This window comes from Canis lupus, chromosome 9 (genome assembly GCF_048164855.1).
Source record: "Canis lupus baileyi chromosome 9, mCanLup2.hap1, whole genome shotgun sequence".
Classification (NCBI taxonomy): domain Eukaryota; kingdom Metazoa; phylum Chordata; class Mammalia; order Carnivora; family Canidae; genus Canis; species Canis lupus.
Window position 1 is genome coordinate 17,462,666 of NC_132846.1, and position 27,295 is coordinate 17,489,960.

The window sequence follows — 27,295 nt, forward strand, 5'->3', positions numbered from 1 at the left end:
ACATCAAGAGAAAAGAAAGAAGTTTCATATAAAGGAACCCCAATAAGACTCTCAGTGGATTTCTCAACAGAAACTTCTCTGACCAGGAGAAAATGGGATGCCATATTCAAAATACTGGCAGAAAATACCTGTCAACGAAGAATTCTATAACTTGAATTGAAAAGAATTCTATACACTGTGCTTCAAAAACAAAGGAAGCATAAAGACTTTCCCAAACAAAAGACAAAAGAGTTCATTATCAGGTCCATTACTTACCTTACAAGAAACGCAGAAAGGGAGCACCTGGGTGGCTCAGTGGTTGAGTGTCTGCCTTTGGCTCAGGGAGTGATCCCAGGGCCCTGGGGTCGGGGGGGGCTCCCCGCAGGGAATCTGCTTCTCCCTCTGCCTATGTCTCTGTCTCTCTCTCTCTGTGTGTCTCTCATGAATAAATAAATAAGATTTTTTTTTAAATGCAAAATGGAATTCTTTGAGTGGAAATAAAAGAATGCTAATTAGCTTCATAAAAACACAAAAATGATATCATTTATCTCACTGATAATGATAAACATATAGATTCTGCAATATGGTAATAGTGGTGCATAACTCACAATTCTAATTTAAAAGTTAAAAAAAGAAAAAGTAATCATAAATACAAGAATCTGTTACACAGTGTTAAAAAAAGTATAAATTATGATAGCAGTAGCCTAAAATGTGAGGATGAAAGGAATTAAAGTGTATACAAATTCTACTGAAGTTATCAGTTTAAAAGAGGATTTTACAAATTTAAGATATTTCATGTAAGCCTCAGGGCAGCCACAAGGAAAAATCTTGATGCATCACATGAATAAAATGGAATAGAATGGAATGGAATAAAGAAAATAATCATATGAACACAGCATACTAGTCAAAGCATACTAGTATAAAAAGACATCAAAACACAGATAAAAGATAGCAAGAAAGAAAGAGCAGTGGGTCTACAAAGCAACCAGAAAACAATTAACAAAATGGCAATTGTAAGTCTTTACCTATCAAGATTACCTAAGCATAAACATTAAATTCTCCAATCAAAAGACATAGATTTCAGTTAGTTAACATACAGTGTAATATTGGTTTCAGATGTACAATATATAGTGTCAGCACCCCCATACAACACCCAGTGCTCCTCACAACAGGTACACTCCTTAATCCCCATTACTTATTTAACCGATTCCCCCACCCACCTCTCCCCTGGTATCCATCAGTTTGTTCTCTATAGTTAAGAATCTGTTTCTTCGTTTGCCTCTCTTTTTACCCTTTGCACATGTGTTTTGTTTCTTAAAATCCAGATATAAGTGAAACCATATGATATTTGTCTTTATCTGACTTATCTCACTTAGCATAATACTCTCTACCTCTATCCATGGCACTGCAAAAAAAATAAAATTTTTCAAAAATGGGAAAAAATTTAATTTGTAAATAATGAGCATATATTAAAAATGAAAAGGTGGAATTAGTTTTTCTGAAAGGTAGCTTTAAAAAAAAAGACATAGAGGGCAGTGCTGGTGGCTCAGCAGTTTAGTGCTGCCTTCAGCCCAGGACGTGATCCTGGAGACCCAGGATCGTGTCCCATGTCAGGCTCCCTGCAGGGAGCCTGCTTCTCCATCTGCCTGTGTCTCTGCCTCCCTATCTCTCTCTTTCTGTCTGTGTGTGTGTGTGTCTCTCCCATGAATAAATAAATAAAATTTTTTTTAAAAAAAAGAAAGAATAGAGTCACATGGTCATCTCAGTAGACACAGAAAAAGCATCAGACAACATTCAACATCTATTCATAAAGAGACTTATGACAAATTAGGCATAGAAGGAATATATATCAATGTAGTAAATGTCATATATGACAAGCCAACAGCTAACATCGTGAGTAGTGGTAAAAAAAATAGAAGCTTTTCCTCTAAAATCAGGAATCAGACAAGGGTGTCCACTCTCACCACCTCTATTCAGCATAATACTGGAAGTCCTACCTAGAACAATCAGGCAAGAAAAAGAAATAAAAGATACCAGAATTGGAAAGGAAGAAGTATTATTATCTCTATTTGCAGAAGACATGATTTTATATATAGAAAATCCTAAAGACTCAGCCAAAAACTGTTAGATCTAATCTATGAATTCAGTAAAGTTGCAGGATATGAAATAACATACAAAAAAATCAGTAACACTTCTATACAATAACAACAAAAATTTCTGAAAAAGAAATTTAAATATCAATTCCACCCATAACCAAACACCCCACTAAAAAGGAGAATTACAGATTGATATCCCTGATGAAGATAGATAGAAAAATTCTCAACAAGATACTAGCTAATTGGATCCAGTACATTAAAAGGATTATTCACCACAACCAAGTAGGTTTTATTCCTGGGCTACAAGGGTGGCTCAATACCCACAAATCAATCAACCTGACATACTACATTAATAAAAGAAAGGACAACAACTATATGATCATCTCAATAGATGCAGGAAAAGTATTTGACAAAATACAGCATCCATTCTTGGTAAAAACCCTCAAGAAAGTAGCAATAGATGGAACATACCTCAACATCATAAAGTCCATATATAAACGACCAACAGCTAATGTCATCCTCAATGGGGAAACCTGAGAGCTTTACCCCTAAGGTCAGGAACATGACAGGGCTGTCCACTCTCACCACTGTTGTTCAGCATAGTACTGGAAGTCCTAGCCTCAGCAATCAGACAATAAAAAGAAATAAAAAGCATCCAAATTAGCAAAGAAGTCAAACGTTCACTCTTCACAGATGACACAATACTATATGTACAAACCCCGAAACATTCCATCAAAATAGAGTGATACAGGAATTCGGCAAAGATGTAGGATATAAAATCAATGCACAGAAGTCTGTTGCATTTCTATTCACCAGCAGTGAAGTAGCAGAAAGATAAAGTGAGGAATTGATCCTGTTTACAGTTGCACCAAAAACATAAAATACCTAGGAATAAACCTAATGAAAGAGGTAAAATATCTGTACTCTGAAAACTGTAGAATATTTATGAAAGCAATTGAGGAAGACACAAAGAAATGGAAAAACATTCCATGCTCATGGATTAGAAGAACAAATATTATTAAAATGTCTATACTACCGAAAGCAACCTACACATTCAGTGCAATCCTTATCAAAATAACAGCAGCATTTTTCACAGAGCTGGCGCAAACAATTCTAAAATTTGTATAGAACCACAGAAGACCTTGAATAGCCAAAGCAATTCTGAAAAAGAAAACCAAAGATGGAGGCATCACAGTTCCAGACATCAAACTGTATTACAAAGTTGTAATCATCAAGACAGTAAGGTACTGGCACAAACTCAGATCAGTGGAACAGAATAGAGATTGCAGAAATAGACCCACAACTCTATGGTCAACTAATTTGGACAAAGCAGGAAAGAATATCCAATGGAAAAAAGTATCTTCAACCAATAGTGTTGAGAAAATTCTGCCATACACAGAAGAATGAAGCGGACCACTTTCTTACACCATACAGCAAAATAATTTCAAAATGGATGAAAGATCTAAATGTGAAACAGGAATCTATCCAAATCCTAGAGGAGAACACAGACAGCAACCTCTTTGACATTGACCACTGCAATTTCTTGCTAGACATGTCTCCAGAGGCAAGGGAAACAAAAGTAGAAATGAACTATTGGGACTTCATCAGGATAAAAAGCTTTTGCACAGGAAAGGAAACAATCTACAAAACTAAAAGGCAGCCTGCAGAATGGGAGAAGATATTCACAAATGGCATATCAGATAAAGGGTTAGTATCCAAAATCTATAAAGAATTTACCAAACTCAATACTCAATAAACACAGAAATCCAGTCAAGAAATGGGTAGACAACATGGGTAGACATGGGTAGACATTTCTCTAAAGAAGACAAATGGCCAACAGACACATGAAAAAATGCTCTACATCACTCATCCTCAGGGAAATACAAATCAAAGCCACAATGAGATACCACCTCACACCTGTCAGCATGGCTAAAATTAATAGCTCATGAAACAACAGACGTTGATGAGGATGCAGAGAAAGAGGAACCCTCTTAAACTGTTGGTGGGAATGCAAACTGGTGCAGCCACTCTGGAAAACAGTATGGAGGTTTCTCAAAAAGTTAAAAATAGAACTCCGTATGACCCAGCAATTGCACTACTAGGTATTTATCCAAAGGATATAAAAATAGTGATTCAGGTGGGCATATGCACCCCAATGTTTATAGCAGTAATGTCCACAATAGCTAAAATATGGAAAAAGCCCAGATGTCCTTCAACAGTTGAATGGAGAAAGAAGGTCCGGTGTATATATACAATGGAATATTACTCCACCATCTAAAAGAATGAAATCTTACCATTTGCAAAGACGTGGATGGAACTAGACTATATTATGCTAAGCAAAATAAGCCGGTTAGAGAAAAGCAAATACCATATGATTTCACTCACATGTGGAATTTAAGAACCAAAACAGATGAACATAGGGAAAAGGAAGGAAAAATAAAATAAGAAGAAAGCAGAGGGAGGCAAACCATAAGAGACTAACTATAGGGAACAGACTGAGAGTTGCTGGAGGGGAATAGGTGGGGGGGGATAGGATAAGTGGATGATGGGCACAAAGGAGGGCACTTGAGGTAATGAGCACTGAGTATTTCATGGAACTGATGAATCACTGATTTCTGGGCAGCCCCGGTGGCTTAGTGGTTTAGCACCGCCTTCAGCCCAGGGTGTGATCCTGGAGACCCAGGATCGAGTCCCACATCAGGCTCCCTGTATGGATCTTGCTTCTCCCTCTGCCTGTGTCTCTGCCTCTCTCTCTCTCTCTCTGTCTCTAATAAATAAATAAAATCTTAAAAAAAAAAAAGAATCACTGATTTCTACCCCTGAAACTAATAATATATACATGTTAACTAGAATTTAAATAAAAGTTATTTAAAATAAAATGAAAAATCAATCCCATTATCAATAGTATCAAAAACAATAATATACTTTAAGTTAACCTTGGAACTGTAAGATCTTTATGTGGAAAACATAAGACATTGATAAAAGAAATCAAACAAGACACAAACGGAAAGGTATCCCATATCCATGGATGGGAAGAACTAATATTGTTAACATTTCAATACTACCAACAACCATTTGTGTTAGTACTACCAAAAGTATCTTCAGTGCCTTCTCTATCAAGATTATAATATCATTTTTTTCTACAGAAGTAGATAAAATATGTATATGGAACCCAAAATGTATATGGAACTACAGAAGACCCTGAATAGGCAAAGAAATCCTGAGAACAACAAAAGAGAAAGTATCACACTTCCTGATTTCAAGCTAAACCATAAAGCTGTAGTCATCAAAACAGTATGGTACTGGCATAAAAACAGACAAATAAACCAATAGAACAGAATCAAGATCCCAGAAATAAACCCAAGAATACTCAACGGAGAAATAATAGTTTTGTCAAGGAATAGTGCTACAATAATTGGATATTTACATGTAAAAGAATGAAATTGGACCCTATCTTACAGTACTCACAAACATTAACTTGAAATGGATTAAAGGCTTAACTGTAAGACTTGAAACTATGAATCTCAGAAGAAAACATAAGGAACAAAGCCCCTTGATGTGGATCTTGGTAATGATTTTTTGGATGTGGTACCTAAAGCACAAGCAACAAAATTTAAATAAACAAGGTGGACTACTCAAAACAAAAAAGTGTCTGAACAGCAAACGAAACAGTCAACAAAGTGAAAAGACAACCTATAGAATGGGAAAGAATATTTGCAACCATCTATCTGATAATGGGTTAGTATTCAAAATATATAAAGTGCTCATACAACTTGACAGCAAAAAAAAAAAAATCTAATTAAAAAATGGGCAGAAGATCTGAATAGACATTTTTCCAAAGAAGATATATGAAAGGCAAACAGGTACATTAAAAGATACTCAACATCACTAGTCATTAGGGAAATGCAAATTAAAACCATAGTGATATACCACCTCAGGCTTGTTAGAATAGGCATCATCAAAAAGCAAGAGATAACAAATGCTAGTGTAGATGTGGAGAAAAGAGAACGCTTATGCACTGTTGGTGGAATTATAAATTAGTACCGCCACTACAAAAAACAGTATGGAAGTTCCTCAGAAGATTAAAATGAAGGCTACCATATAATCCAGCAACTCCACTTCTAAAAATATATCCAAAGGAAGTGAAAACATTAACTTGAAAAGATATATGCATCCTCATATTCATAGCAGCATCATTTATAATAGCTGAGGCATGGAAACACCTGAGTCCATTATGAATCAAAAGATAAAGAAGTTGTGGTATATACATATATAGATAGATGAATATTAAAGAAAAGGAAAAAGAAAAAAAAGAAAAAGGAAATCTTACCATTTGTGACAACTTGTTCAACCTTAAAAGCATTATGCTATGTGAAATAAGTCAGGGAAAAACAAATACCATATGATCTCAATTAAGTGTAGAATCTTAAAAATAATGTATAGAAGAAGAGATCAGATTTGTGGTTACTAGAAGCAGAGGACAACAAAGAGGGAGTTGAAAGAAGATGGCCTAAATAGCACAAACTTCCATTTCTAAGTACTTAGGGATGTAATGTACAACATAATGGTTGTAGCTAACATGGTGTAGAATATACAGGAAAGTTTTAAAGAGAGTACATCCTAAGAGTTCTCATCACAAGGAGAAATCTTTTGTCCTTTGTTCTTTTCTTCTTTCTTTTCTTTTTTATTGTATCCATATGAGAAGATGGATATTAGTTGAACCTATTTTGCTAATCATTTCGCAATATATATAAATCAACCCATCATGCTGTATACCTTAAGTTCAAACAGTGATATATGTCAGTTGTTTCTCAATAAAACTTGAGAATTTCTTTAAAATATTTAATTTTTGAGTATATTATAAACAGAATCCCATACTTATCAATTAAGTATGATATACTTAATAATTAAATAGTATATTATATTTAATAATTAAATATTTTAAAGAGTTCTTAAAATTGATATAGTAGGATTGATACCTGATTATCCAAGAGTGAATTATATGCTTCATGAATTTAGTGACCTGATAAGCAAAATAGTAGGGAACTATGCTGACAAAACTACTCATATTTATATACCCCATACAAAACATAGGCAACAAAACACATCTTAAACTTTATCATATGACAAATCAATGTGTTGTTATAAGCATCACTAAAACTATGGAAAGCAACAGTGATTGAAGTGAAATGAAAAAGTATTCCTGGGCAGCCCCAGTGGCTCAGCGGTTTATCCCCGCCTTCAGTCCAGGGCATGATCCTGGAGACCTGGGATCGAGTCCCACGTCGGGCTCCATGCATGGAGCCTGCTTCCCCGTCTGCCTGTGTTTCTGCCTCTCTCTCTCTCTCTCTATGTCTCTCATGAATAAATAAATAAAATATTTAAAAAGAAAGAAAAGAAAAAGTATTCCTTCAAATTTAATAAAAAGAATTCTGCTTTTTAAGATGAAAGAAGTAGAAAATGTAATGAAACAAATAGAAATTTTGTTTTTCAAATGAAAATCTTAAACTGAGAAAGACAGTGACTGAAATGTAAAGCCCAATGAATGGGCTCAAGAGCAGGATTCAGAGGACATAAAAGAATGTGACTGGAAGATAGAACAATAAAAATGATTTAATCTGAAGAGCAGAAACATAGACTGAAAAAAAAAGTCAGAGCCTCAGGGACCTACAAACTGTAATAAAAGACTAAACATTTGTGTCATTGGAGTCTTCCATGGAAGGAAAAAGGAGAAAAGAAAGGACAGAGCTGAAAACGTATGCAAGGAAATAATGACTGAAAATTGTCCAAATGTGGCAAGAGACAGAAACGTAAAGGAAACTGAGGGAACTTTAAACAGGGAAACTCAAATAAATATATACCAAGACACACCATAATTAAACTACTGAAAATTAAAGAGAAATAATCTTGAAAGCAGCTGGAGAAAAATACCTTGCCTATAGGGGAAAAACCAAACACATTACAGCAGGTATCTAATCAGAAATTATAGAGGACAGGGGACACCTGGGTGGCTCGGTGGTTAAGTGTCTGCCTTTGGCTCAGGCAAAAGGATCCTGGAGTCTTAGGATCGAGTCCCACATCGGGCTCCCTGAATGGAGCCTGCTTCTCCCTCTGCCAATGTCTCTGCCTCTCTCTGTGTTTCTCATGAATAAATAAATAAAATATTTTTATAAAAATTAAAAAAAGAAATTATAGAGGACAAAAAAGTGGCACAATATTTTTCAAGGGCTGGAAGAAAAGAATTGTCAAGGCAGAATTATAGATCCAGTAAAATATACTTCAAATATAAAGACGGGGTTTGCCTGGATGGCTTAGTCGATTGAGTGTCAGACTCAGTTTTGGCTCAGGTCATGGGATGGAACCTGTGTGGGGATCCACGCTTAGTGGGAATTCTGCTTGAAGATTGTCTCTTTGCACCCCCTCCCACATGCGTGCAGATTTTCTCTCTCTCAAATAAATAAATCTTAAATAAATAAATAAAGGCAGAAATCAGGGCACCTGGGTGACTCAAGTCATTAAGCATCAAACTCTTGATCTTGGCTCAGATCTTGATCTCAGAGTCATGAGCTCAAGCTACATATTGGCTCAAAAAAAAAAAAAAGGCAGAAATCAAGATATTCTCAGATGAAGGAAAACTAAGAGACTTTGTCATGAGGTCTATCCTACAAAAATGGCTAATGGAAGTTATGTAAAAAGAAAGAACATGATAAAAGAACAAACCTTGGGATGTCAGGAAGGAAAGAAAAACACTGAGCAAATTGAAAATATATAATAGGCCCTTTGAGTTTTCAAATATGTTTGATGGTTGAAGGAAAAATTATAACCATCTCTGATTTGGTTCTAAATGTATGTAGAGGATATATTTAAAATAATTATAAATAAGGGAAGGCAAAGGACTGTTCACAGCCGAAAAGTGTCTGTATTCTACTGGAGCTGGCAAAATAATGACATCAATACACTGTAACAACTTATGTATGCATAATAATATACCTAGAGGTACGCTAAAAGACATCATAGATCTCTAACAATGGAATTTCAAAATATGTTCAAGTAGCCTACAGGGAAGCAGGAGAGAGAAAACAAAGAACAACAATAAAATCTCAGGGACAACAAACAGAAAATAAAATGGTAGGCTTAAGCCCCAACTTACATATTAATGGTCCAAATATAACAACAGACAAAGATTGACAGAGAAGGTTAAAAATTATGGCCCATGGGGCACATGGATGTCTCAGTTCAACATCCACCTCTTTAATTTCAGCTTAAGTCATGATCTCAGGATTGTGAGCCCACATTGGGCTCTGTGCTGGGCGTGGAGCCTGCTGAAGATTCTCTCTCTCCCTGTCACTTTGTCCTTACCTCTCCCCCTCTCTCTCCCCTTCATAATATTTATTTATTTATTTATTTATTTATTTATTTATTTATTTATTTATTTATTTATTATGGCCCCACTCTTAAGCTGGCTACAAAAAAAAAAATGAATAAAGTTATTAAATAAGAGAACAGAAGATAAACCATAAAAACATGAATCAAATGCAAGCAAGAATGGCTATACTGGTATCTTATAAGTAGACTTTAAAACAAAAACATTTATCAGGGAGGGGCATTAAGTTATTTTTAAAAAAGAGTTTACCAAAAAGACATAGCAATCTGAAATGTGTTTATACCAAATAAGAGGACTAAAAATATATGAAGCAAAAATAGATGGAACTGAAAAGAGAAATTGACAAGTCCACAGTTACAATTTGGAGATTTCAACACCTTCCTCTCACTAGACAAAAAGAAAACCCAGGGATAAAGAAGAATTCAATATGACCATCAACTACCAGGATCTAATCAACAATTTTAGACATTCCACACAGCAGCAGGATATTATTTTTCTTAAATGCTCACAAAACATAAACCAAGATAGATCATATTCTAAGTCATAAAATAAACCTCAATTGAGTTAAAAGAACTGAAATCATACAGTGCATGCATTTCCACCATAGTAGAATCAGAACAAATATTAGTAACAGGAAAATAACAGACAAATCTCCAAACACTTGAAAACTAAACAAACACATTTCTAAATAATCCAGGAGTCTAAGAAGAATTCTCAAGGGAAATTTTTTAAAATACGTGGAAGTGAGTGAAAATAAAAACACAACACAGCAAAATTTGTGGGACACAGCTAAAGCAGTGCTGAGAGGAAATTTATAGCACTGAATGCATTAAGGAAAATATATTAAATCAACAATCTAAGCCCCTACTTCAATAATCTAGAAAGAGAAGAGAAAAATAAATGCAAAACAAGCAGAAAGAAGAAATGATAAAGAACAGAAAGAAGCATTAAAAGGAGAAAAAGACACTTTACCAATATCAGAAATGAAACAGCGTATATATAGACTTTACAGGTATAGAAATAAAGATTACTATTAACAACTCTATATGCCTAAAAATGGCACAACTTAGAAGTAAGTAATGGACCATTTCCTCAAAAAACACCACTAATTATTGATACGTGCAGCAACCTGGATGAATCTCCAGAAAATTATACTGAATAAAAAAAGTCCCAAAAGCAATCTTTCCGTTTATAAAACATTCTTGAAACAGCATTATTGAAATGGGAAACAGATTAATGGTTAGGTTTTAAGGAGGAGAAGGAGTACTGGGGGAAACAACAGGGATCATTGTGATGATGTAACTTTTTTATCTTGACTGTATCAATGTCAGTATCTTGGTGGTGTTCTTATACTATAATTTTATAAAATATTACCATTGTGGGAAAGTAGGTAAAGGCACCAGGGATTTTTCTGTAGTGAAGGGATTTTTCCAAGTGAAGGCAACAATGTGAGCAATAATGCAAAGTGAAGTGTGACAGCACTTTCAAAGAACAGTTTATATTTCCATTTGGCTAGAATAAAACATTTTGATAAGAGTAGATAGGACGAAGTCTGAAAAGAAAAGTAGAGAATTTTGGAGCACCTTGAATGTCAGACTAAAATTTGGTACATTGACCTAGAATTTGATATCCTGTAAAGTTATTCTTCAAAAGTAAAGGAGAAAGAAAAACTTTATCAGATAAACAAAAAAAAAAAAACAACAACAACAAAAAAAAGGAATTTTTCACCAGTACACCTATCTTGCAGGAAATGTTAAAAGAAGTTCTTCAGAGAGAAGGCAAATCACATAGGTCAGAAATTCAGATCAAATTAATTGATACAGTAAACTGGGAAGTAAACACAGACACTATCCTCTCAGAAAATGTACTTAGGACAAGGTAGCACATACTTCTGCGTTTCATACTTGCTTTGTCTTTATTTATTTTAATTCAGTAAAACAAGCCAAACCTGCCTCTCTCTTGTTTTTTTCCCAGAATGATTTAAGAATGTTATCAGTAAGTGATAAAGGTTAGGAAAACTAGTTTATTTTTCCCAATTCATGAAAAACCTGTAGAAACAGGCAGTTGTTTTTCATCAAAGTATTTGTAAAATGTCTGAGTATTGTATAAGATTTCATACAAAGTTAATTAGAAATAAATTATTTCTTTTAAGAATTATCCATAGATAAATGCCCATTCTTTACCAAGTATTGTGCTAGATATTTTTCACATAACTAGATCACCTCATTCTGTTCTCATGTGAACTCCATGAGATTTTTCTCATTGTTCTTGAGTTAATGAAATTAATACTCAAAGGGGTAGGGTATTTTCCTAGGGCCATACAAAGTGAAAGACAGGACTGAAATATGAATCTACCTCTTCAAAGTCCAAAGCCATCATCTTTTCATGTACACCAAGTTTTGCACTTTTGACACATTAGACTGTCCTCTGCAATGGAAGATGCTTAGCAGCATCTCTGGCCTCTACCCACTAAATGCTAGTAGTACTCCCTCCTTGAGTTTTGACAACCAGAAATGTCTCCAGATGTTCCAAATGTATCCTGAGGCACAAAATTACTCTTAGGTAAGAACTGTTGGTTTGCACTGTGGTTTGCACCTCTTAATTGTTAATTCAAAAATATTTATCCAATTAAACCAACATATATAAAACACTTTTGATTGAGCAATTACTGTACATAAATGAAGCATGAGCAGAAGAGTAACTGCATACTGTAGGATGATGAGTAAAGTGACTCATGAAGGACTTAAGTAATACTTGATCATGGAGACAAAAGAGGAAGCCAGGAAAAGTAACATCAACACTTGGTATAAATGGAAAAGTACTAGTTGCAAGAATAAGCTGAATCCATGTGTGACATTACAATTGAGAGAGAGTTCAGCAAGCAGGAAAGCAGATAAACTGAGGAGAACAGAGATATCTGCAAGCAAAACATCAGAGTCATAAGCTCAATAATTCCAAGATACTTTAAGCTGAGGCAGTGCAGTCAGGGACTAGAAAAATACTCAGGACCATAGACTTCAGGGAATTGAAGGCAGAAACCACTCCAGAAAGGAAATCTGTTACATGCTGCTTAGGAGGACAGTGCCCATGAAAGGGTATTTTTGATACTGGCCTGCTGTTGGACTCAAATGTGGTGAACAGCATAAGAGGCAATTTATGCTCTCATTTGATATGGATTGGAATTATAAGAATATGAAAGATTACCAACTAAAAATATTTTCAAAATGTCACTTCCTATTCAAAGAACAAAACTTAAATAAGGAATTACATAATTTGAAAACTGTAAGAGTGAATGGAAACTTTGTGTATTGTATTACCTCATCAATTTCATGATAAACCAAAATAGTTACTATTCTTGGTCAATATTGTGTGAGCTACATGTTTTGGAATTCCTGAGAGTGATCTTATGTATCGTTTTATCATTCATTCTTACTTAATTTCAAATATTTTCCAATACAACATCATTTAAGACCAATAAATTGTAATGCTGCTGCCATGCTAAAAATGCACCTGAAAATCAATAACTTTGAAAAGAGGTTAAATGTGATTTGACTCTATGAAAAAAACTAAACAATGCAGCCCTGGGGAAGAACACTCTGAGGGAAAAAAACAGCACTAAAACAAAAATATGCTATAAATGGCATAGATTTATATATGATAGGACTCTTTCCCGTCTACTTCATCTTTACTCCTATAAGAAAGTTTCCTTAGGAATATAAGCATTTTGATTTATTGAAGTTATTAAGGAATGTGTTCCCATTTTTTAAAGAATTGCCCTTTGTAAATAGAGTATTAGTATGTTGGAATTGGGCAGTAGATCACAAAATGAAATATTAAGTTCTAAGAAGAAAAAGAGTAGGGTCATCAAGACAGAATAACAAAGAAGCAACAGCAAAATTTAGATGGAAGAGTCATAAAAGGTTTATCTGAGAAAGCAGTGATCATGCTGAGACCAAATGGGTAAGTAAAAGTTTGTCAGGAGAAGAGAGAGTAACATTACAAATACCTCAAACAGGAAAAAGCTTGATGAAAAAAGCTGAATTCAGACTAAAAGATGATGAGGAGGAGAGAACAGATGATACATGGCTTCATGGCTCATGACCATGAAGGAGTATTTCATGTTTCAGCTCAAGAAGACTGTGGGTTGAGATTCTGGTTCTGTTAGATGTGAGAGGTTAATTAAATTACTTCCCTCTGTTTCAATTTCTTCATCTGTAAAAAAACAACTAATATTGATAGGGCTCTCATAAGTTGTTGTGAGGTTTACTGAGTTAAAATAGGCAATTTATTATTATTATTTTTAGAAATTTATTCTGAGTACCATAAGATGCTATTGCAGGATTTTAAATGACATTATCTAATTTATTGTTTTAAAAGACCATTCCAGCTACTGCTTCTGTTTGAGAAAGTCTTGATTGGAATTTAAAGGTTTCCAAGGCATTTTGAATGATGAATAGCTTTTTGAGCTTAGAGTAAAGGATCCCAGTCACAGGTCCATCTGAGAGAAAAATGAGCGGCGCCTGGATAGCTCAGTTAGTTAAGTGTCTGCTATTGGCTCAGGTCATAATCCCCGGGTCCTGGGATGGAGCCCCGTGTCCTGCTTCTTGCTCAGCAGGGAATCTGCTTCTCCTTCAGCCTGCCAGTCTCCCTGCTTGTGCATGCTCTCTCTCTCTGTCAAATAAATAAATATAATCTTTTTTAAAAAGTAGAAAATAAAAACATTGTTAAAAAGAAAAAATATATAAATTTGAAAAAATTTAAAAGATAAAAGAATAGGAAGTGATGAATGATAAGAGAATTAAATTGGGATACCATGATTTTAATAAAGATGATATTTTAAAAACTGAATCATTAATTCTTAATACTTAACTCATTAGAGTATACTGAATAGTGGGTGTTATGGACATCATCAACAAATGCAGAATTCCCAAATGAAGCTGCCTACTACTGTGAACTTTAAATGAGACCATATACGTAACAATAAAATATAATGGAATGGTTAGGCTAAGATACTTTTAAAATAAGACACAAAAAGCACTGCCATTAAAGAAACAATGATTAACTAGACTTCACTGAAATTAAAAACTTACATTCATCAAGACAGTATTAAGAGAGTGAAATTGCACTGCACCCCTAATAGAATGGCTATAACTTAGAGACCAGCAGGGAAAATACTCTAAGGAAGAGTGTAGAGCAATTGAAATGCCCATATATTGCTGGTGGGAGTATAAATTGGTAGGACCACTTTGGGAAACTCTGTGCAGCATCTACTTAATCTGAAGGTACACCCTGTAGAGCAATTCTACTTCAGAAGGAGTACTTATGTCAATTATATCTCAATAAAGTGGGGCGAGGGGGAAATGATTACTTAGGTCCATCAAAAGATAACATAACAAGAATATTAATAGCAACAATAGTGGAATAATTAAGTAAATTGTATATAGCAATTTATAAATAATAAAATAGCAATAAAAAACAATGAACTATCTGCAACAATAGGATGAGGCAGACAAAAAGTTCAAAAACAGGCAATATTAATCTTAATAGAAGTTGAATAAGTGATTGCTTTAGAAAAGGGGAATTAACTGAGAGGGAACACGGGGAATCTTGGTTTGTTACATATTTCGTTCTTTACATTTTGTCAAGCTGAATACTTCAGATTGGTGCACTCTGTGTAATTAAAAATATAATTAACAAGATGTACATAATAATCTTTTATATGTAAAGAATATAAATAGATTTGTCTTTTTAGAGGTTTTTTGTTTTGTTTGTTTTTCATTTCTTTCTTTCTTTCTTGGATCTTTCAAATAGACAAAGAGTGAACTGAAGGAAACTGGAACATGGAATAAGAGGAATCAGAAAGTGTGAAAGAACATAGGAAGAATAGGAAAATGGACAAGAAATGGGAGCCTTTAGGCATGGAAATAAGGGTTATATAAACAACGAGGTGAAAACCGTAAAGAAAAATACTTCTTTGCACTCTACAAATATGGCACTAAACACCATTCTTACTTTTATGTAGTAATCAATTGACCACAATTTAGTAGCAGTCTTTCTTCTTAAGAACTAATTTGAATCTTGAAATGATTTCTTTGGGTATGCTAACTGTCCCTGCTTCATGTCCTTCTTGTTTCTGTGTGACATCGTCTACAGAGTGAGCACACTGGAGAGATCTATAGGTTACTTAAACAAAAAGAAGAAATTTATAATTACTTTGGTTCAAACAGTTTTAAATAAAGTATCAGACTAGATATTTGGCCAGTGCTAAAGTTCCCTGACTAGCTTTTTGAAGCTTTAAGAATTATATTACTTTCTTTCACATCATCAATCTGTATTATATAGTTAGGTAGTTTTACTTCAAGTCTCCCATCGACATTTCTTTTGTATGCATATACTGAAATGATTTTATTTAATAAAAAAAGAACATCTCCTGTGTGGATTTTAAATTTCCCTTATTAAATATTTATATTTTCAAAATGTCTTTATTTAATTGAGTGAGGTGCTTGGTGCCATTTCAAAATAACCTCAGGTGGTAGGTGTAATGACATATCAAAGATTTGACCTTTAGCATTTTAGGGTTCTATTTGTCTGCATTTTCTTCTGCATTCATTTAGTCTTAATTTATATGCTATTTCTCTGTATGACTTAATGAGTGGATATATTTGGCATGAGATTCATTAGCAAAGAGAAAATATATCTGAATACATATTATTTCTGTGCAGTCGGACTAGTGATTTTAACTTCATTTATATATATCTGTGTACGGGCTGATCAGTATTCGTACAACCGTCATTCATTCTCGTTAAGTGCTCAGCTGAAGAAACCCTGGCTCTACTAAACTGAGGCCCATTCTCTTACTTCTCACCTCTTTGCAGTCAGCATATTATATTCTTTTATTTACCTAGAGATGCTTTATTTTTCAATTCTCTGCTATTCCTTTTAAAGAAAATTGAATGTAGTATTTACACAGTTGTAATTAAATTAACATCTTGCAGCATCTTCATGTATGCTTTGGTAACATCAATAATCATTTGTCTGGATAGCTTTCAGCCTAGAAGCAGAGAAATAGGATAATTATCAAGAACAGTATTGTGATATAAAAGTTATTTTTATTTACCCATTTAAGTATTAAATTGATTTTTAGAAATGGGTATTTCTTACTGGGGATTTTTGTTAAATACATTATTTGTCAGTAAGACTGCATATTTATGCTTAAATTATTTATTTTTATATTTTTCTCAGTTTACACAAATCTTTATCCCAAGAAGAAAACCTGAAGGATCAGTTTAACCATACACTTAGTACTTACGAAGAAGCTTTAAAAAGTAGAGAGAACATTGTCTCCATCACTCAACAACAGAATGAGGAACTGGCTACCCAACTACAGCAAGCTCTGACAGATCGAGCAAACATGGAATTAGAGCTTCAGCATGCCATGGAGGCCTCCCAAGCAGCCAATGACAAAGTTCAGAAGTAAGTAAAATGATCTTACATTATTTCAAAAGCATGAAACAAGACAAAACAAAAACACTTCTTTTACAACTAAATATTATTTAATATTCATGCTATTAATGATTTAAGAAAAAAATAGATTGAGTCAAATGAACTTTTTTATTAACTGATCTTCATTAGTTCATGGAAGCCATACTATTAAAATCGTTTCATAGGTAATAGGTAAAGTTATTGGCAAGGGGAAGAGGCAGTTAAGTAATCAACTTTACTCATTTAACTTTGTGATAATCCTGCTTGAGTTGAGATCATCTGTGACTCTATAATCTGAAGCACATGGAATTGTTCCAGTGGAATTAGTTTTCATGTGTTGTTCTTCCGAAGTATTCAGTACAGCTTTTCACAGTGCATAATTACATTTGCTTATTTTCAGTGATTTTTGCATTTTTGTTAAAATTTAAATAAAGCTATAAAATCAATCAGTCTTTACAATAGCTAGCAAAATGTTAACATAGGACATATCATGCAAAGACGTCACCTGTTAATTTAAGGAACTTGAACACTAGCAGAATTTCTAAGGCACCTTTAGTGGAATGGAACTTGTCATTTTAACTGATCCCATCTTTATGTATTGTTAACAGCATTATCTCATTCATACACTTAATTGCCTTCAATTCCTACCTTTTTCCTTAATTTGTTTTCAGTCTCACAGTATGAAGTAGTGCTAACTTCAAAGTTTCTTACTTCTTTAGTTTTTATTTGACAATAAATCATCTCAACCATTTACCCAATATCCCTGAAACTATGGTTTTTTGTTTTTTAAGATTTATTTATTTATTTATCCATGAGAGACACGGAGAAAGAGGCAGAGACATAGGTAGAGGGAGAAGCAAACTCCCTGCAGGAAGCCCCGTGTAGGACTTGATCCCAGAACTCCAGGATCACACCCTGAGCCAAAGGCAGATGCTCAATTCCTGAGCCACCCGAGTCCCTGAAATTATGTTTTGGATGGTAGCCCAAAGTCAGGTAAATCTATAGTTAAGACCCATTTTAAAACAGATTACGAATTATGCATATTAAAATCTTTACAGTCAGAATGCCCTGAAATTTATGATTTATGGTAAGTATTCTAATTTTTGTAGGTTTAAAGATTATTTTTATGTTCAGTCGGAAACCATATCCCATTATTCACAATATACATTAACATTCTAAAAACACTAAGATACATAGGTAGGTCTCATTTCATTGTAAATTACAAATCAGTAACTTCTGACAGTATCTGTTAGCTCTATTTGCTTAAAGTCTACAAATAATTACAATTTCAGAGTTTTCTTTACATGTAATTCTTTAATTTATATACATGACTAAAATCCCCTAAAACTGTTCCCCAGAGACCAATTAAATTTCTGTAAAATCTTTGGAAATGTCAACTTTTATTTTTTAGATTTTATCAACTATTATTATTATTTTGTAAGAAATCATTTTAAAAAAACTTTGTATACCAAGAAGTAGAAATAACATCATTTCAGATAATGCTTTAAGTTGAATCAGTTTAACCTTTTGAAAAAACTTATTATTTTGTCCTATTCTTCACATTTAACCACAGACAGATCAAAAGGTTTTAATGGAATGATACTAATCAATGGACAGAGTTTAAGTGAAACAATTATGTTATTTAAATGTTAAATTTAAATTTAAATGTTGAATCTTTTATTCTAATTTCCAGCAGTAAGACCGAGAGGAAATACTGTGAGGCTTTCTTGTTCGCATTCAATTCACTATATTTTATTTTTAACTGCCTTCAATTGGGCAGTATACCTTCATTGCAGTTAATGTGGGCATCAATCTTTTTATTGCATATAAGAGATAACCTTCCAGGAAACCAGCTTATAAGACTTTGTTAGATGGTATTAGTATTCTCCATATAATCTGAAATCACTGTTCTTAGCAATTATTTTTGAAGGTCCTTTGTAATATGTCAGTATTCTGGGCAGTAATTACAATATAAACTAAATAGGTGCACATTTCCCCTTTTCCTTTCACCACCAGATTTCTTGAATAACTGATCTATATTCATTATCAAATCTTTCAATTTGATTCACTCCTGTGCTACTCACTACACAATGGTGAGCTTTTATACAAAATTGTTCTTTTTTAAGAGTACCAGTAATTTTTACCTAAAAAATTAGAGTACCTAACTTTTAAATTCAGTGGCCTTTTTCTAATTATATTTTTATTATAAAACTAATATAAAATCATGGTAAACAGAAAGTAAAGATGCTCACATGTCTTCAATAATATAGCATAGTGGTTTAAAATCTCAGGATCTGGATTCAAAATGCAGAGGTACATGAACTTGCACATTTTATCTTAAAACCTGTGCTAGTGCAGATCATAATATATGGATAATAATACTCCCACCTCATAATGTTATAAGAATTAGGTGAGATAAATGTGTAATGCCTTTAGAACAATGCACATCGCATAGTCCCTCCTTCTCTTTCCATTTCATCCCACACTGTAATGTCCCATTCTTCAAAAGGGCTCAATCTTTTCAAGACTAAATACCTTATATATGTGTATTCCTCTGCTTGGAGCCTTTTCCCCCTTTACCCCATAAAAAACATTCATCCCATGAGATTCAGTGCAGCATAGAGGAGAGAGGCAAGCTGTATAGCCAAGTCAGACAAACCTAGACTTCAATCCCTGCTTTCCTACTTATCACCTGTGAGATCTGGGACAAATTACTTAACCCTTGGAAGCAAAGGTTCCTCAGCTGAAAATTTCAGACAGTAATACAGCCTCCTCAGGCAGGTGTGATATGAGTAATAAACTGGATGCCATGTAAAATACCTAATTCGGTGCCAGTTACTTTATTATAAGCATTTTATAAATTATATTATTAGTATAATTGTACTCATCAGACTAGCAAGACTAGTTCAAGTAATTCTTCTCTACAAAGTCTTTTTCAACTTCCTAGAAAGTTAGATATCACTCCCTTTTTTGTGGTTGTCATAGTATGTTTGTTAAAAATTCCTCCACTGAAATTAAAGTCCTCAGCATTCTCCTGTATCTCCCTTCCCAGTGATGGTCTTCAGCAGTTTCAGCACTGTCCTCCTTCCCTCACTCTTTCTTACTCATCACATTCACTTTGCTGTCAATCTCTGTTTTCTCTACCGCCTAAGAATCATCTGACTCCCTTTATGCCATCCTCACTTGCTCATTGCACTATTTCAGGCCCTCATCATCCCTCATCTAGACTATTGAAATAATCATAAAACTAGTTTACCTGCCTCTAGCTCTCAAGTTTGTCTTCCTCACTGCCACCAAAGTTAATTTTTTCTAAAACTGAAATCAGATTATATAACTTTTCTATTTAAAATCTTTCAGAGGCTGTCATCCCCTACACACTAAAGCATAAACAACTTAGCACCATATATGAGGCTTGTCCTGGCCTCCCATTTTTTGGTATCATTTCCTCCCATGACCCCAACCACAGTATCTGTACACAAGCTATTTCTTCTTCTTAAAGCATATTCTTCCCATTTCCTCTAGTACCTAGCCAAATTTTTGTTGCTCCTTAAAGTCCAGTCTTGACATTACCTCTGTGATGTTTATCTTTTGTATTGTTTTCATTGTACTTAATCCGTACCTTTGTTACAGGTCTTCATGATCTAGGTGTTATAATTGCTTTGTTTATCTGTTTCTGTTTCACTCCCTGTAAAATTACTCCTCATTGAGCATTCCTAAGACATAGACAGTGTTCTCTCCATCCTTGTATCCACACCTCTTCCAAATATTCACACAGATGCCTGCTGTAAAGTAGGTACTCTGTAAACACAAACAAATGAACTAGAACAATTTAATAGGTTGATGGGATAACAGCATAAAGTAAGAGCAGGTCAGATCAGGAATACACAGGAAAATTTCAAATGTACTCTGGTCTACTTTTGGTCCTAGATTAAAAAAAAAAAAAATTGTCCCAACCCAGTACTCAATGCTGGTAGAGGAATTTCATAGAAAAGAATGACCTTTGTGGCTCTCCTGCCTGCCTTTCTCACTGCGACCACTACTCCTATGGTGTCTGACTTTCTAGTGAGCTTTTAACCCTTGTCCTATCCATGAAGTTTAAATCTTCAGTAATAATAGAGAGAGACTATATACTATTTCTAATAATTGTAGAATTTTAAGTTTATATTTTTTAGAGTCAAATGAATTTCTTAAATTTTTTTTAGCCTATAGGAGTATTCCTAAAAAGGAAAGTGATACAGAATTAGCATCTATAAGCTAACCAATATTTATAGGCAGAAACACTGATAGGGGGAAAGTGTAAAGAGTGCCAGACTTCATTGTCCAAAACTGGCTTCGTGGCCCAGGTGACATAAAGCCTAAAATTTCACCAGTGGAAATCCATTCTCTTGTGTCAAGCAAGGTTAAGGTACTTCTCTTTTTAAATTGTATATGTTTGTGGAAGAAGAATACATTGTCATTTTGGTTTTAGGTTGCTCTTTAGCTGATCCTGAATGCACTTAGTTTTGGTGAGCTATGTGGAAGTAGAGGGAACTAAAGAGCAGGTTAAGAGCATAGTAACTTTGTAAGAGAAACTTCTCTTAATGATTCTGCCAAGGACCGTCCATAATCTTCATTTATTAAAAAGAAAACTGACACACAAATCCATTAAGTGATATTTTTATCATCATGGGAGATTTAAATTCAGTTGTTCTTTACACTAGATTTTATTTCCCATCTGTCGTTCTGTCTGTAGCTATAGTTCTTGTAACCTAGAACAAAAGTTTTCTGAAGGATTTAAAAAATATATTTGACTATACTTAACATACCTAAGCTACACGTAATTACTTGAAAGTATTTACAACCAGGCTTATAAGGTTAGAAGATCTCAGAAGCTTCTAGATATTACAATAAAGTAGCTTTTGTTGCATATCATCTTTACTATGGGCCAGATTTATACTGATACGACTCAAATCCCTCATAAACTATAACTATAATAAATAGGTCAGACAAAAAGATACAGGACAAAAATTCAGCACTTTTAAACATGTTTTCAAGAAAGAATATAGCCCTTTCTAAAATTTTCTTTCTTTCCATACTTTTAAAAAAATCAGATACTTAAAATTTACATGTGTCCTAATTTCTAATTGCATAATGAAAATACCAAAGATCAGCATAAAACATTTCCTTTTGAAATATAGGGCACCCTGAGTTTTTGAGTGGTATTGACAGGAAAGAAAGGAAGAAGAAGAAGAAGGAGGACATGTAAGCTAACAAAAAGTCTTTCCTGCCTCTTGGTCAAATACTGATTTCTATGAAGAAGTTGAGGTCACAAAGAAATTGTGAATTCTCAGCCTGGTTTCCCTGCTGATGAGGAACTGTCTGTAGTTCCCTTCGAGGTGTCAGGGGAGTCGCCATAGTGTCACACAAGGGTTCTTAGCGTAGAGCAAACATACTTTCCACAAACTCAGCTGCTTAATCTGTTTGCAGGTTGAATTATAAAACAGGGTAGATGACTCTGAGTGCTGGGAAGGGGAACAGAGCATTTCTACAGTTTCTTGGTTTAAAAAAAAAAAAAAAGCCTACAGTTTTCATCAAAAAATATCACTAAACTTTTTAATTTTGCTGCTGGCTCCAGAATCTGATTTGAACCATAATGAAAACTAATTGTGGTAAAATATCCTTACATAGTTTAATACAAAAGGTGTTATATAGTTGTATTTTCTTTTCACTAAAATTTTTCTGCTTCTTGCCAATTTTACCTGTGATTTTTTTTTATAAATTCTTAGTTGGACTATAAATATCAAAGCAACAGTACAAACATCTGAATGCTTTGTAAATTCTTGTTGATTGAATCAAAGAATAAGTTCATAAATTCTCAACTCAGCACAAGGTTTAGGTCATTAATTAATATGAAGTTGAAAATCACTTTGATTTATTAGTATTGTTAATAAATGGGAGGACCTAAAACTTCTGGAAATTGCTCTTCAAAATTTATTTTTTGTTTAAGATTTAAAAGCTCTATGAAATACAATACATACCTCAGCACATAATAAGTCAAGTAATTTATTCCTGATAGTTTATGTACAAATAAACTTCCCAATCAGCCCTGTAAGGCAGCTTCCAAATCTAGATCCAATTAGATATTATTATTTATATGTAGAAAATGGCTTCATATGACTCCTAAGTAATCATTAAGATGTACAGCATCTAACATGCCTAATTTTTATTCTTGAGCACATGAAATGTTTAAGAATTTAATACTCTGGATTTGTAAATTATAGCACATGTTTTTAAATTAAATACGTATTTAACTTATGAAATACAAGTCTTCTTACACACTATCAAATAAGTATGTATTTTATAAAGAATTTAATTCCATTATATATTTGTATAGTGGATCACCTTTCTCATCCATTGAGCACATAAAGTAGATTTCTTTAGAGCTACTTTTATTATATATAAATACAGAGATACCTCTCACATTTGATAGATATGTATTATATTCATTTCTTTATAAAAACTAAAGAGTTGGGATAACACCTTTATCTTTAGGGAATGTGTCACTTTGACACAAAAAAGAAACATAGTGTTAGTTGTCTATGATATTCCTCTCTACCAGGGAAGGATTAATGTAGGATGATTGAAATTGAAGTCTAACCCAGAACTTGACAAATGAAATGGAAAGTGAAGGATGCAGGCTAAAGAAGAAAAGAAATTCTCAAAACTAAGAATCTTAACTTTCTCTGATAAGTTCCCTTAATGGTTAACTTTATGGAATGAATCATAAAGAGCATAAAGAACATGAAAATAGGGACTAAAAAGTTAAATTACAACACAGCTGCTTACATTCGATCTGCTTCTTCATTTCAGAACCTATCTTCAAATAGGTGATCTAGAGTTGAGCTAATTAATATGCATTTCTGCCTACTAAGATAGATGAAACATGTTTCAGATGAGTACAATGGAAAGGAATGAGAGAAAAAGAACAGAAGAGTAAAATATGGGAGAGATCCATGCTGTTTCAGTTTAAGACTAAATAAAATGCAGGAATTTTTATTGTTTTTCATTAATCCCAATATTACAGTAATTAAAAGAGATAATGTGGGATCCCTGGGTGGCGCAGCGGTTTAGCGCCTGCCTTTGGCCCAGGGCGCAATCCTGGAGACCCGGGATTGAATCCCACATCGGGCTTCCGGTGCATGGAGCCTGCCTCTCCCTCTGCCTGTGTCTCTGCCTCTCTCTGTCTCTCTCTGTGACTATCATACATTAAAAAATAAATAAATAAATAAAATTAAAAGAGATAATGTTCCTGTTATTTTAGGGGAATTATAGGATCCACTTAACAATGACCATATGCTTTTTAACCAAAACTTGACAGGTAAAAAAAAAAACAGGAGTTCTTATGCTTCAGAAACATTCAAATGTGATTTTCACACATTTATATGAAATTGTAGTTCCTTAGAGTGGCCATATGATCTGACAAGCATCCTTTCCCTTGATTCTTAAATGTCTTTTTTTTTTAATTTTTTATTTATTTATGGTAGTCACAGAGAGAGAAAGAGAGAGAGAGAGAGAGGCAGAGACACAGGCAGAGGGAGAAGCAGGCTCCATGCACCGGGAGCCCGAGGTGGGATTCGATCCCGGGTCTCCAGGACCGCGCCCTGGGCCAAAGGCAGGCGCTAAACCGCTGCGCCACCCAGGGATCCCCTTTCCCTTGATTCTGTTCTTAGCTCCAGTTAAAACCTTCTTACTGTTTACCCTTAACAGGCTACAGAGCTTCTAGATACTTCTGTGAAGACAGGAAAACTCATTCATCCATCTTATCTGAGAGTAGTTTTAGAATTGATAAAAATACGATATATAAAGTAATTTTAATTTTCTTAATTACTTGCACTAATCACCAGTGTACTTTAGGATACTTTTGTAGTCAGGAAGAGAAAAGGGAAGCTACTGTAAAAATTTTATTTTTTCATTTTATTTAAATTCAGTTAATTAACATATAATATATTATTGGTTTCAGAGGTATAGGTCAGTGATTCATCAGTCTTATATAATACCTACCCAGTGCTCATCAATAAGAAATTTTCATTATTCCTGCTAGGATGTTGCTCAGCCTCATTATACTTGACAGCTCACTCAGAACTTCCTCCCTTGCTTTTTCTGTTCTTAAACACATGGAAAATTTAATATGATGTATCTCCCTAGTAGTATAGAAAGGTCTCCATTTTTATATAAATCAAAGTCTGGTTTTCTTTTAATAAAAATTCAATATACGTAACTAAAATCGGATATATACTTCCTTACTAGGTATAGGTTTTATTCCCAAAATACAATTTAAAAAAAAACTAAATTGAACCCAAGAATAAGTAGAAATAACAGTTTTACTTGGATTCTAACATTCCATGTTTGATTATTTCTCCCCACTAAGGGATTTGCCCATGTGCACATGTGGCCCTTGAAAAATACAGAATAAAAGAATCTTTCAGGGCTTCTGGGTGGCTCAGTCTCTTAAGAGTCCCATTCTTGAGTTCTCAGTTCTCAGTTGATTCTCAGTTCAGGTTGATATCAAGGTCCTGAATTTGGACTCTGCATTGATCTCCACATTGGGCATGGAGCCTATTTAATGAAAAAGAAAGAAAAGAAAAGAAAAGAAAAGAAAAGAAAAGAAAAGAAAAGAAAAGAAAAGAAAAGAGAAGAGAAGAGAAGAGAGAGAAGAGAAGAGAAGAGAAGAGAAGAGAAGAGAAGAGAAGAGAAGAGAAGAGAAGAGAAGAAAAGAAAAGAAGAAGGAAGGAAGGAGGGAAGAAAGAAGGAAAGGAAGAAAGAAAGAAAGAAGAAAGAAAGAAAGAAAGAAAGAAAGAAAGAAAGAAAGAAAGAAAGAAAGAAGAAAAGAAAAAAGAAAAGAAAAGAAGAAAAGAAAAGAAAAGAAAAGAAAGAAAATATTTTGCTTATTTCAGTGTAAGCTGTAGCTTTCCCTGGTGGTAAAATCATAAATGTTGTCCATACATGAACTTTATTCTTGATCATTTATAGTTAAAAAGAAAAAGTCATTCTATAATAATATAGTATATAATAGCAGCTGAAGTGATCTTCCTTGTCATATTGTTATATATTCTTGGGCAACTCAACAAATATTTTTTTTCTTTACTTCTTAACCAAAGTATAAAAAAAAAAAGAGTTTCACTACTATCAATTATTCTGTCAAGTGTTTCTGTGTAAAGACTGACTAAAAGTGAAAGTTAGGCTCCAGAAATTACATGGTGAACAGAATTTTGGAACTTACTAAACTTGATCATTTTAACTTTTTAATTGTTTTGGTATTTATACCATTCAAGCTAATAGTCCTTGGGATATCATTCTCATTTGACTTTCTTTTGATGCATATAGCAATATCCTAAAAAGCATACAAAAGTATACATTATTTCTCTTTATGTTACCGTTTGTCATTTGACAAACTACACAATGGTAAAAAAAAAAAAAAAAAAAAAAAAAAAAGCATATTATCAATTAAAATCTTGAAACATCTTCTTCCTTCAATTAGTTTGCCTTCTGAGCTATGTATATTTCACATCAGTCTTCCAAGAAGTTCTCTACTACTGACGGGAGGGCCTAATCTTTCCCAGAGTGGTGGGAGTAGCACAGTTCAAGAACAAGAATGAATCTCTGTATAATCACACCACAATGTGAGGTGACCCCAAGACAGAGAACTGACCAGATACACATATGGGTTTTAGGAAGACTTTCTGATGCTCTTTTTTAACACAGCTGTGAGAAGAATGTGGCTAAGACCCAATAGTCATTCTTGAGTAGAGCTGGCAAAGGAAACCATGAGGAGAAGAGAATTTAACACATGGGTGTAAGAGAGCACGGCTTCATTGATGCGATCTGAGGGGAATGCCTAATGACTGGAAGAATCAAACTTGGCAATGAAAACACAAAGCTCTTTTCATCAATTCAAACGCAGTCTCTAAAGCTGCAGATGGTCACCTCCAGCCTTGTCTATTCAGTGTGAGGTTTTATAAAATGGCACTTTGGTGAATACTAATAGATCAAAACAAAGATTTAATAACGTAAAGATGTGGTGTTCATTTTTAAATGAGTATACAGGTCAATGTCTCAGAAAAGGATAAAAAGAGTACCTTTTATATGTGGGTCTAAAGTCTTTTTGTTATTTTTCAACTTCAAAAATAAATGACATCTTTAACATACAGATTGTGTTTCATGGAAGAGAGTTTACATTATGGAAAAGAGACCAAAATCAGGGTTTATATCTACACTTACTGATTTCATTGCTTCCGTTTGAGGATTCTCAATTTATAATGTCTGTTAATGTCATTCTTAATATTTCCTTGCGACTCACTTGATAGGATAAATATAT

At 33.9% G+C, this 27,295-nt stretch overlaps 1 protein-coding gene across 27 annotated transcripts in view; it reads left to right on the forward strand.

The window, feature by feature from the left end:
* The window catches only part of MIPOL1 (mirror-image polydactyly 1), a 329,604-nt gene that overhangs the window by 269,518 nt on the left and 32,791 nt on the right, over positions 1 to 27,295 (forward strand). For all 27 annotated transcript variants that reach the window (XM_072838324.1, XM_072838319.1, XM_072838315.1 and 24 more), the window contains one exon: positions 16,702 to 16,932. In XM_072838324.1, coding sequence (XP_072694425.1) covers positions 16,702 to 16,932 — 231 coding nt within the window. The remainder of the gene's footprint in view (positions 1 to 16,701; positions 16,933 to 27,295) is intronic.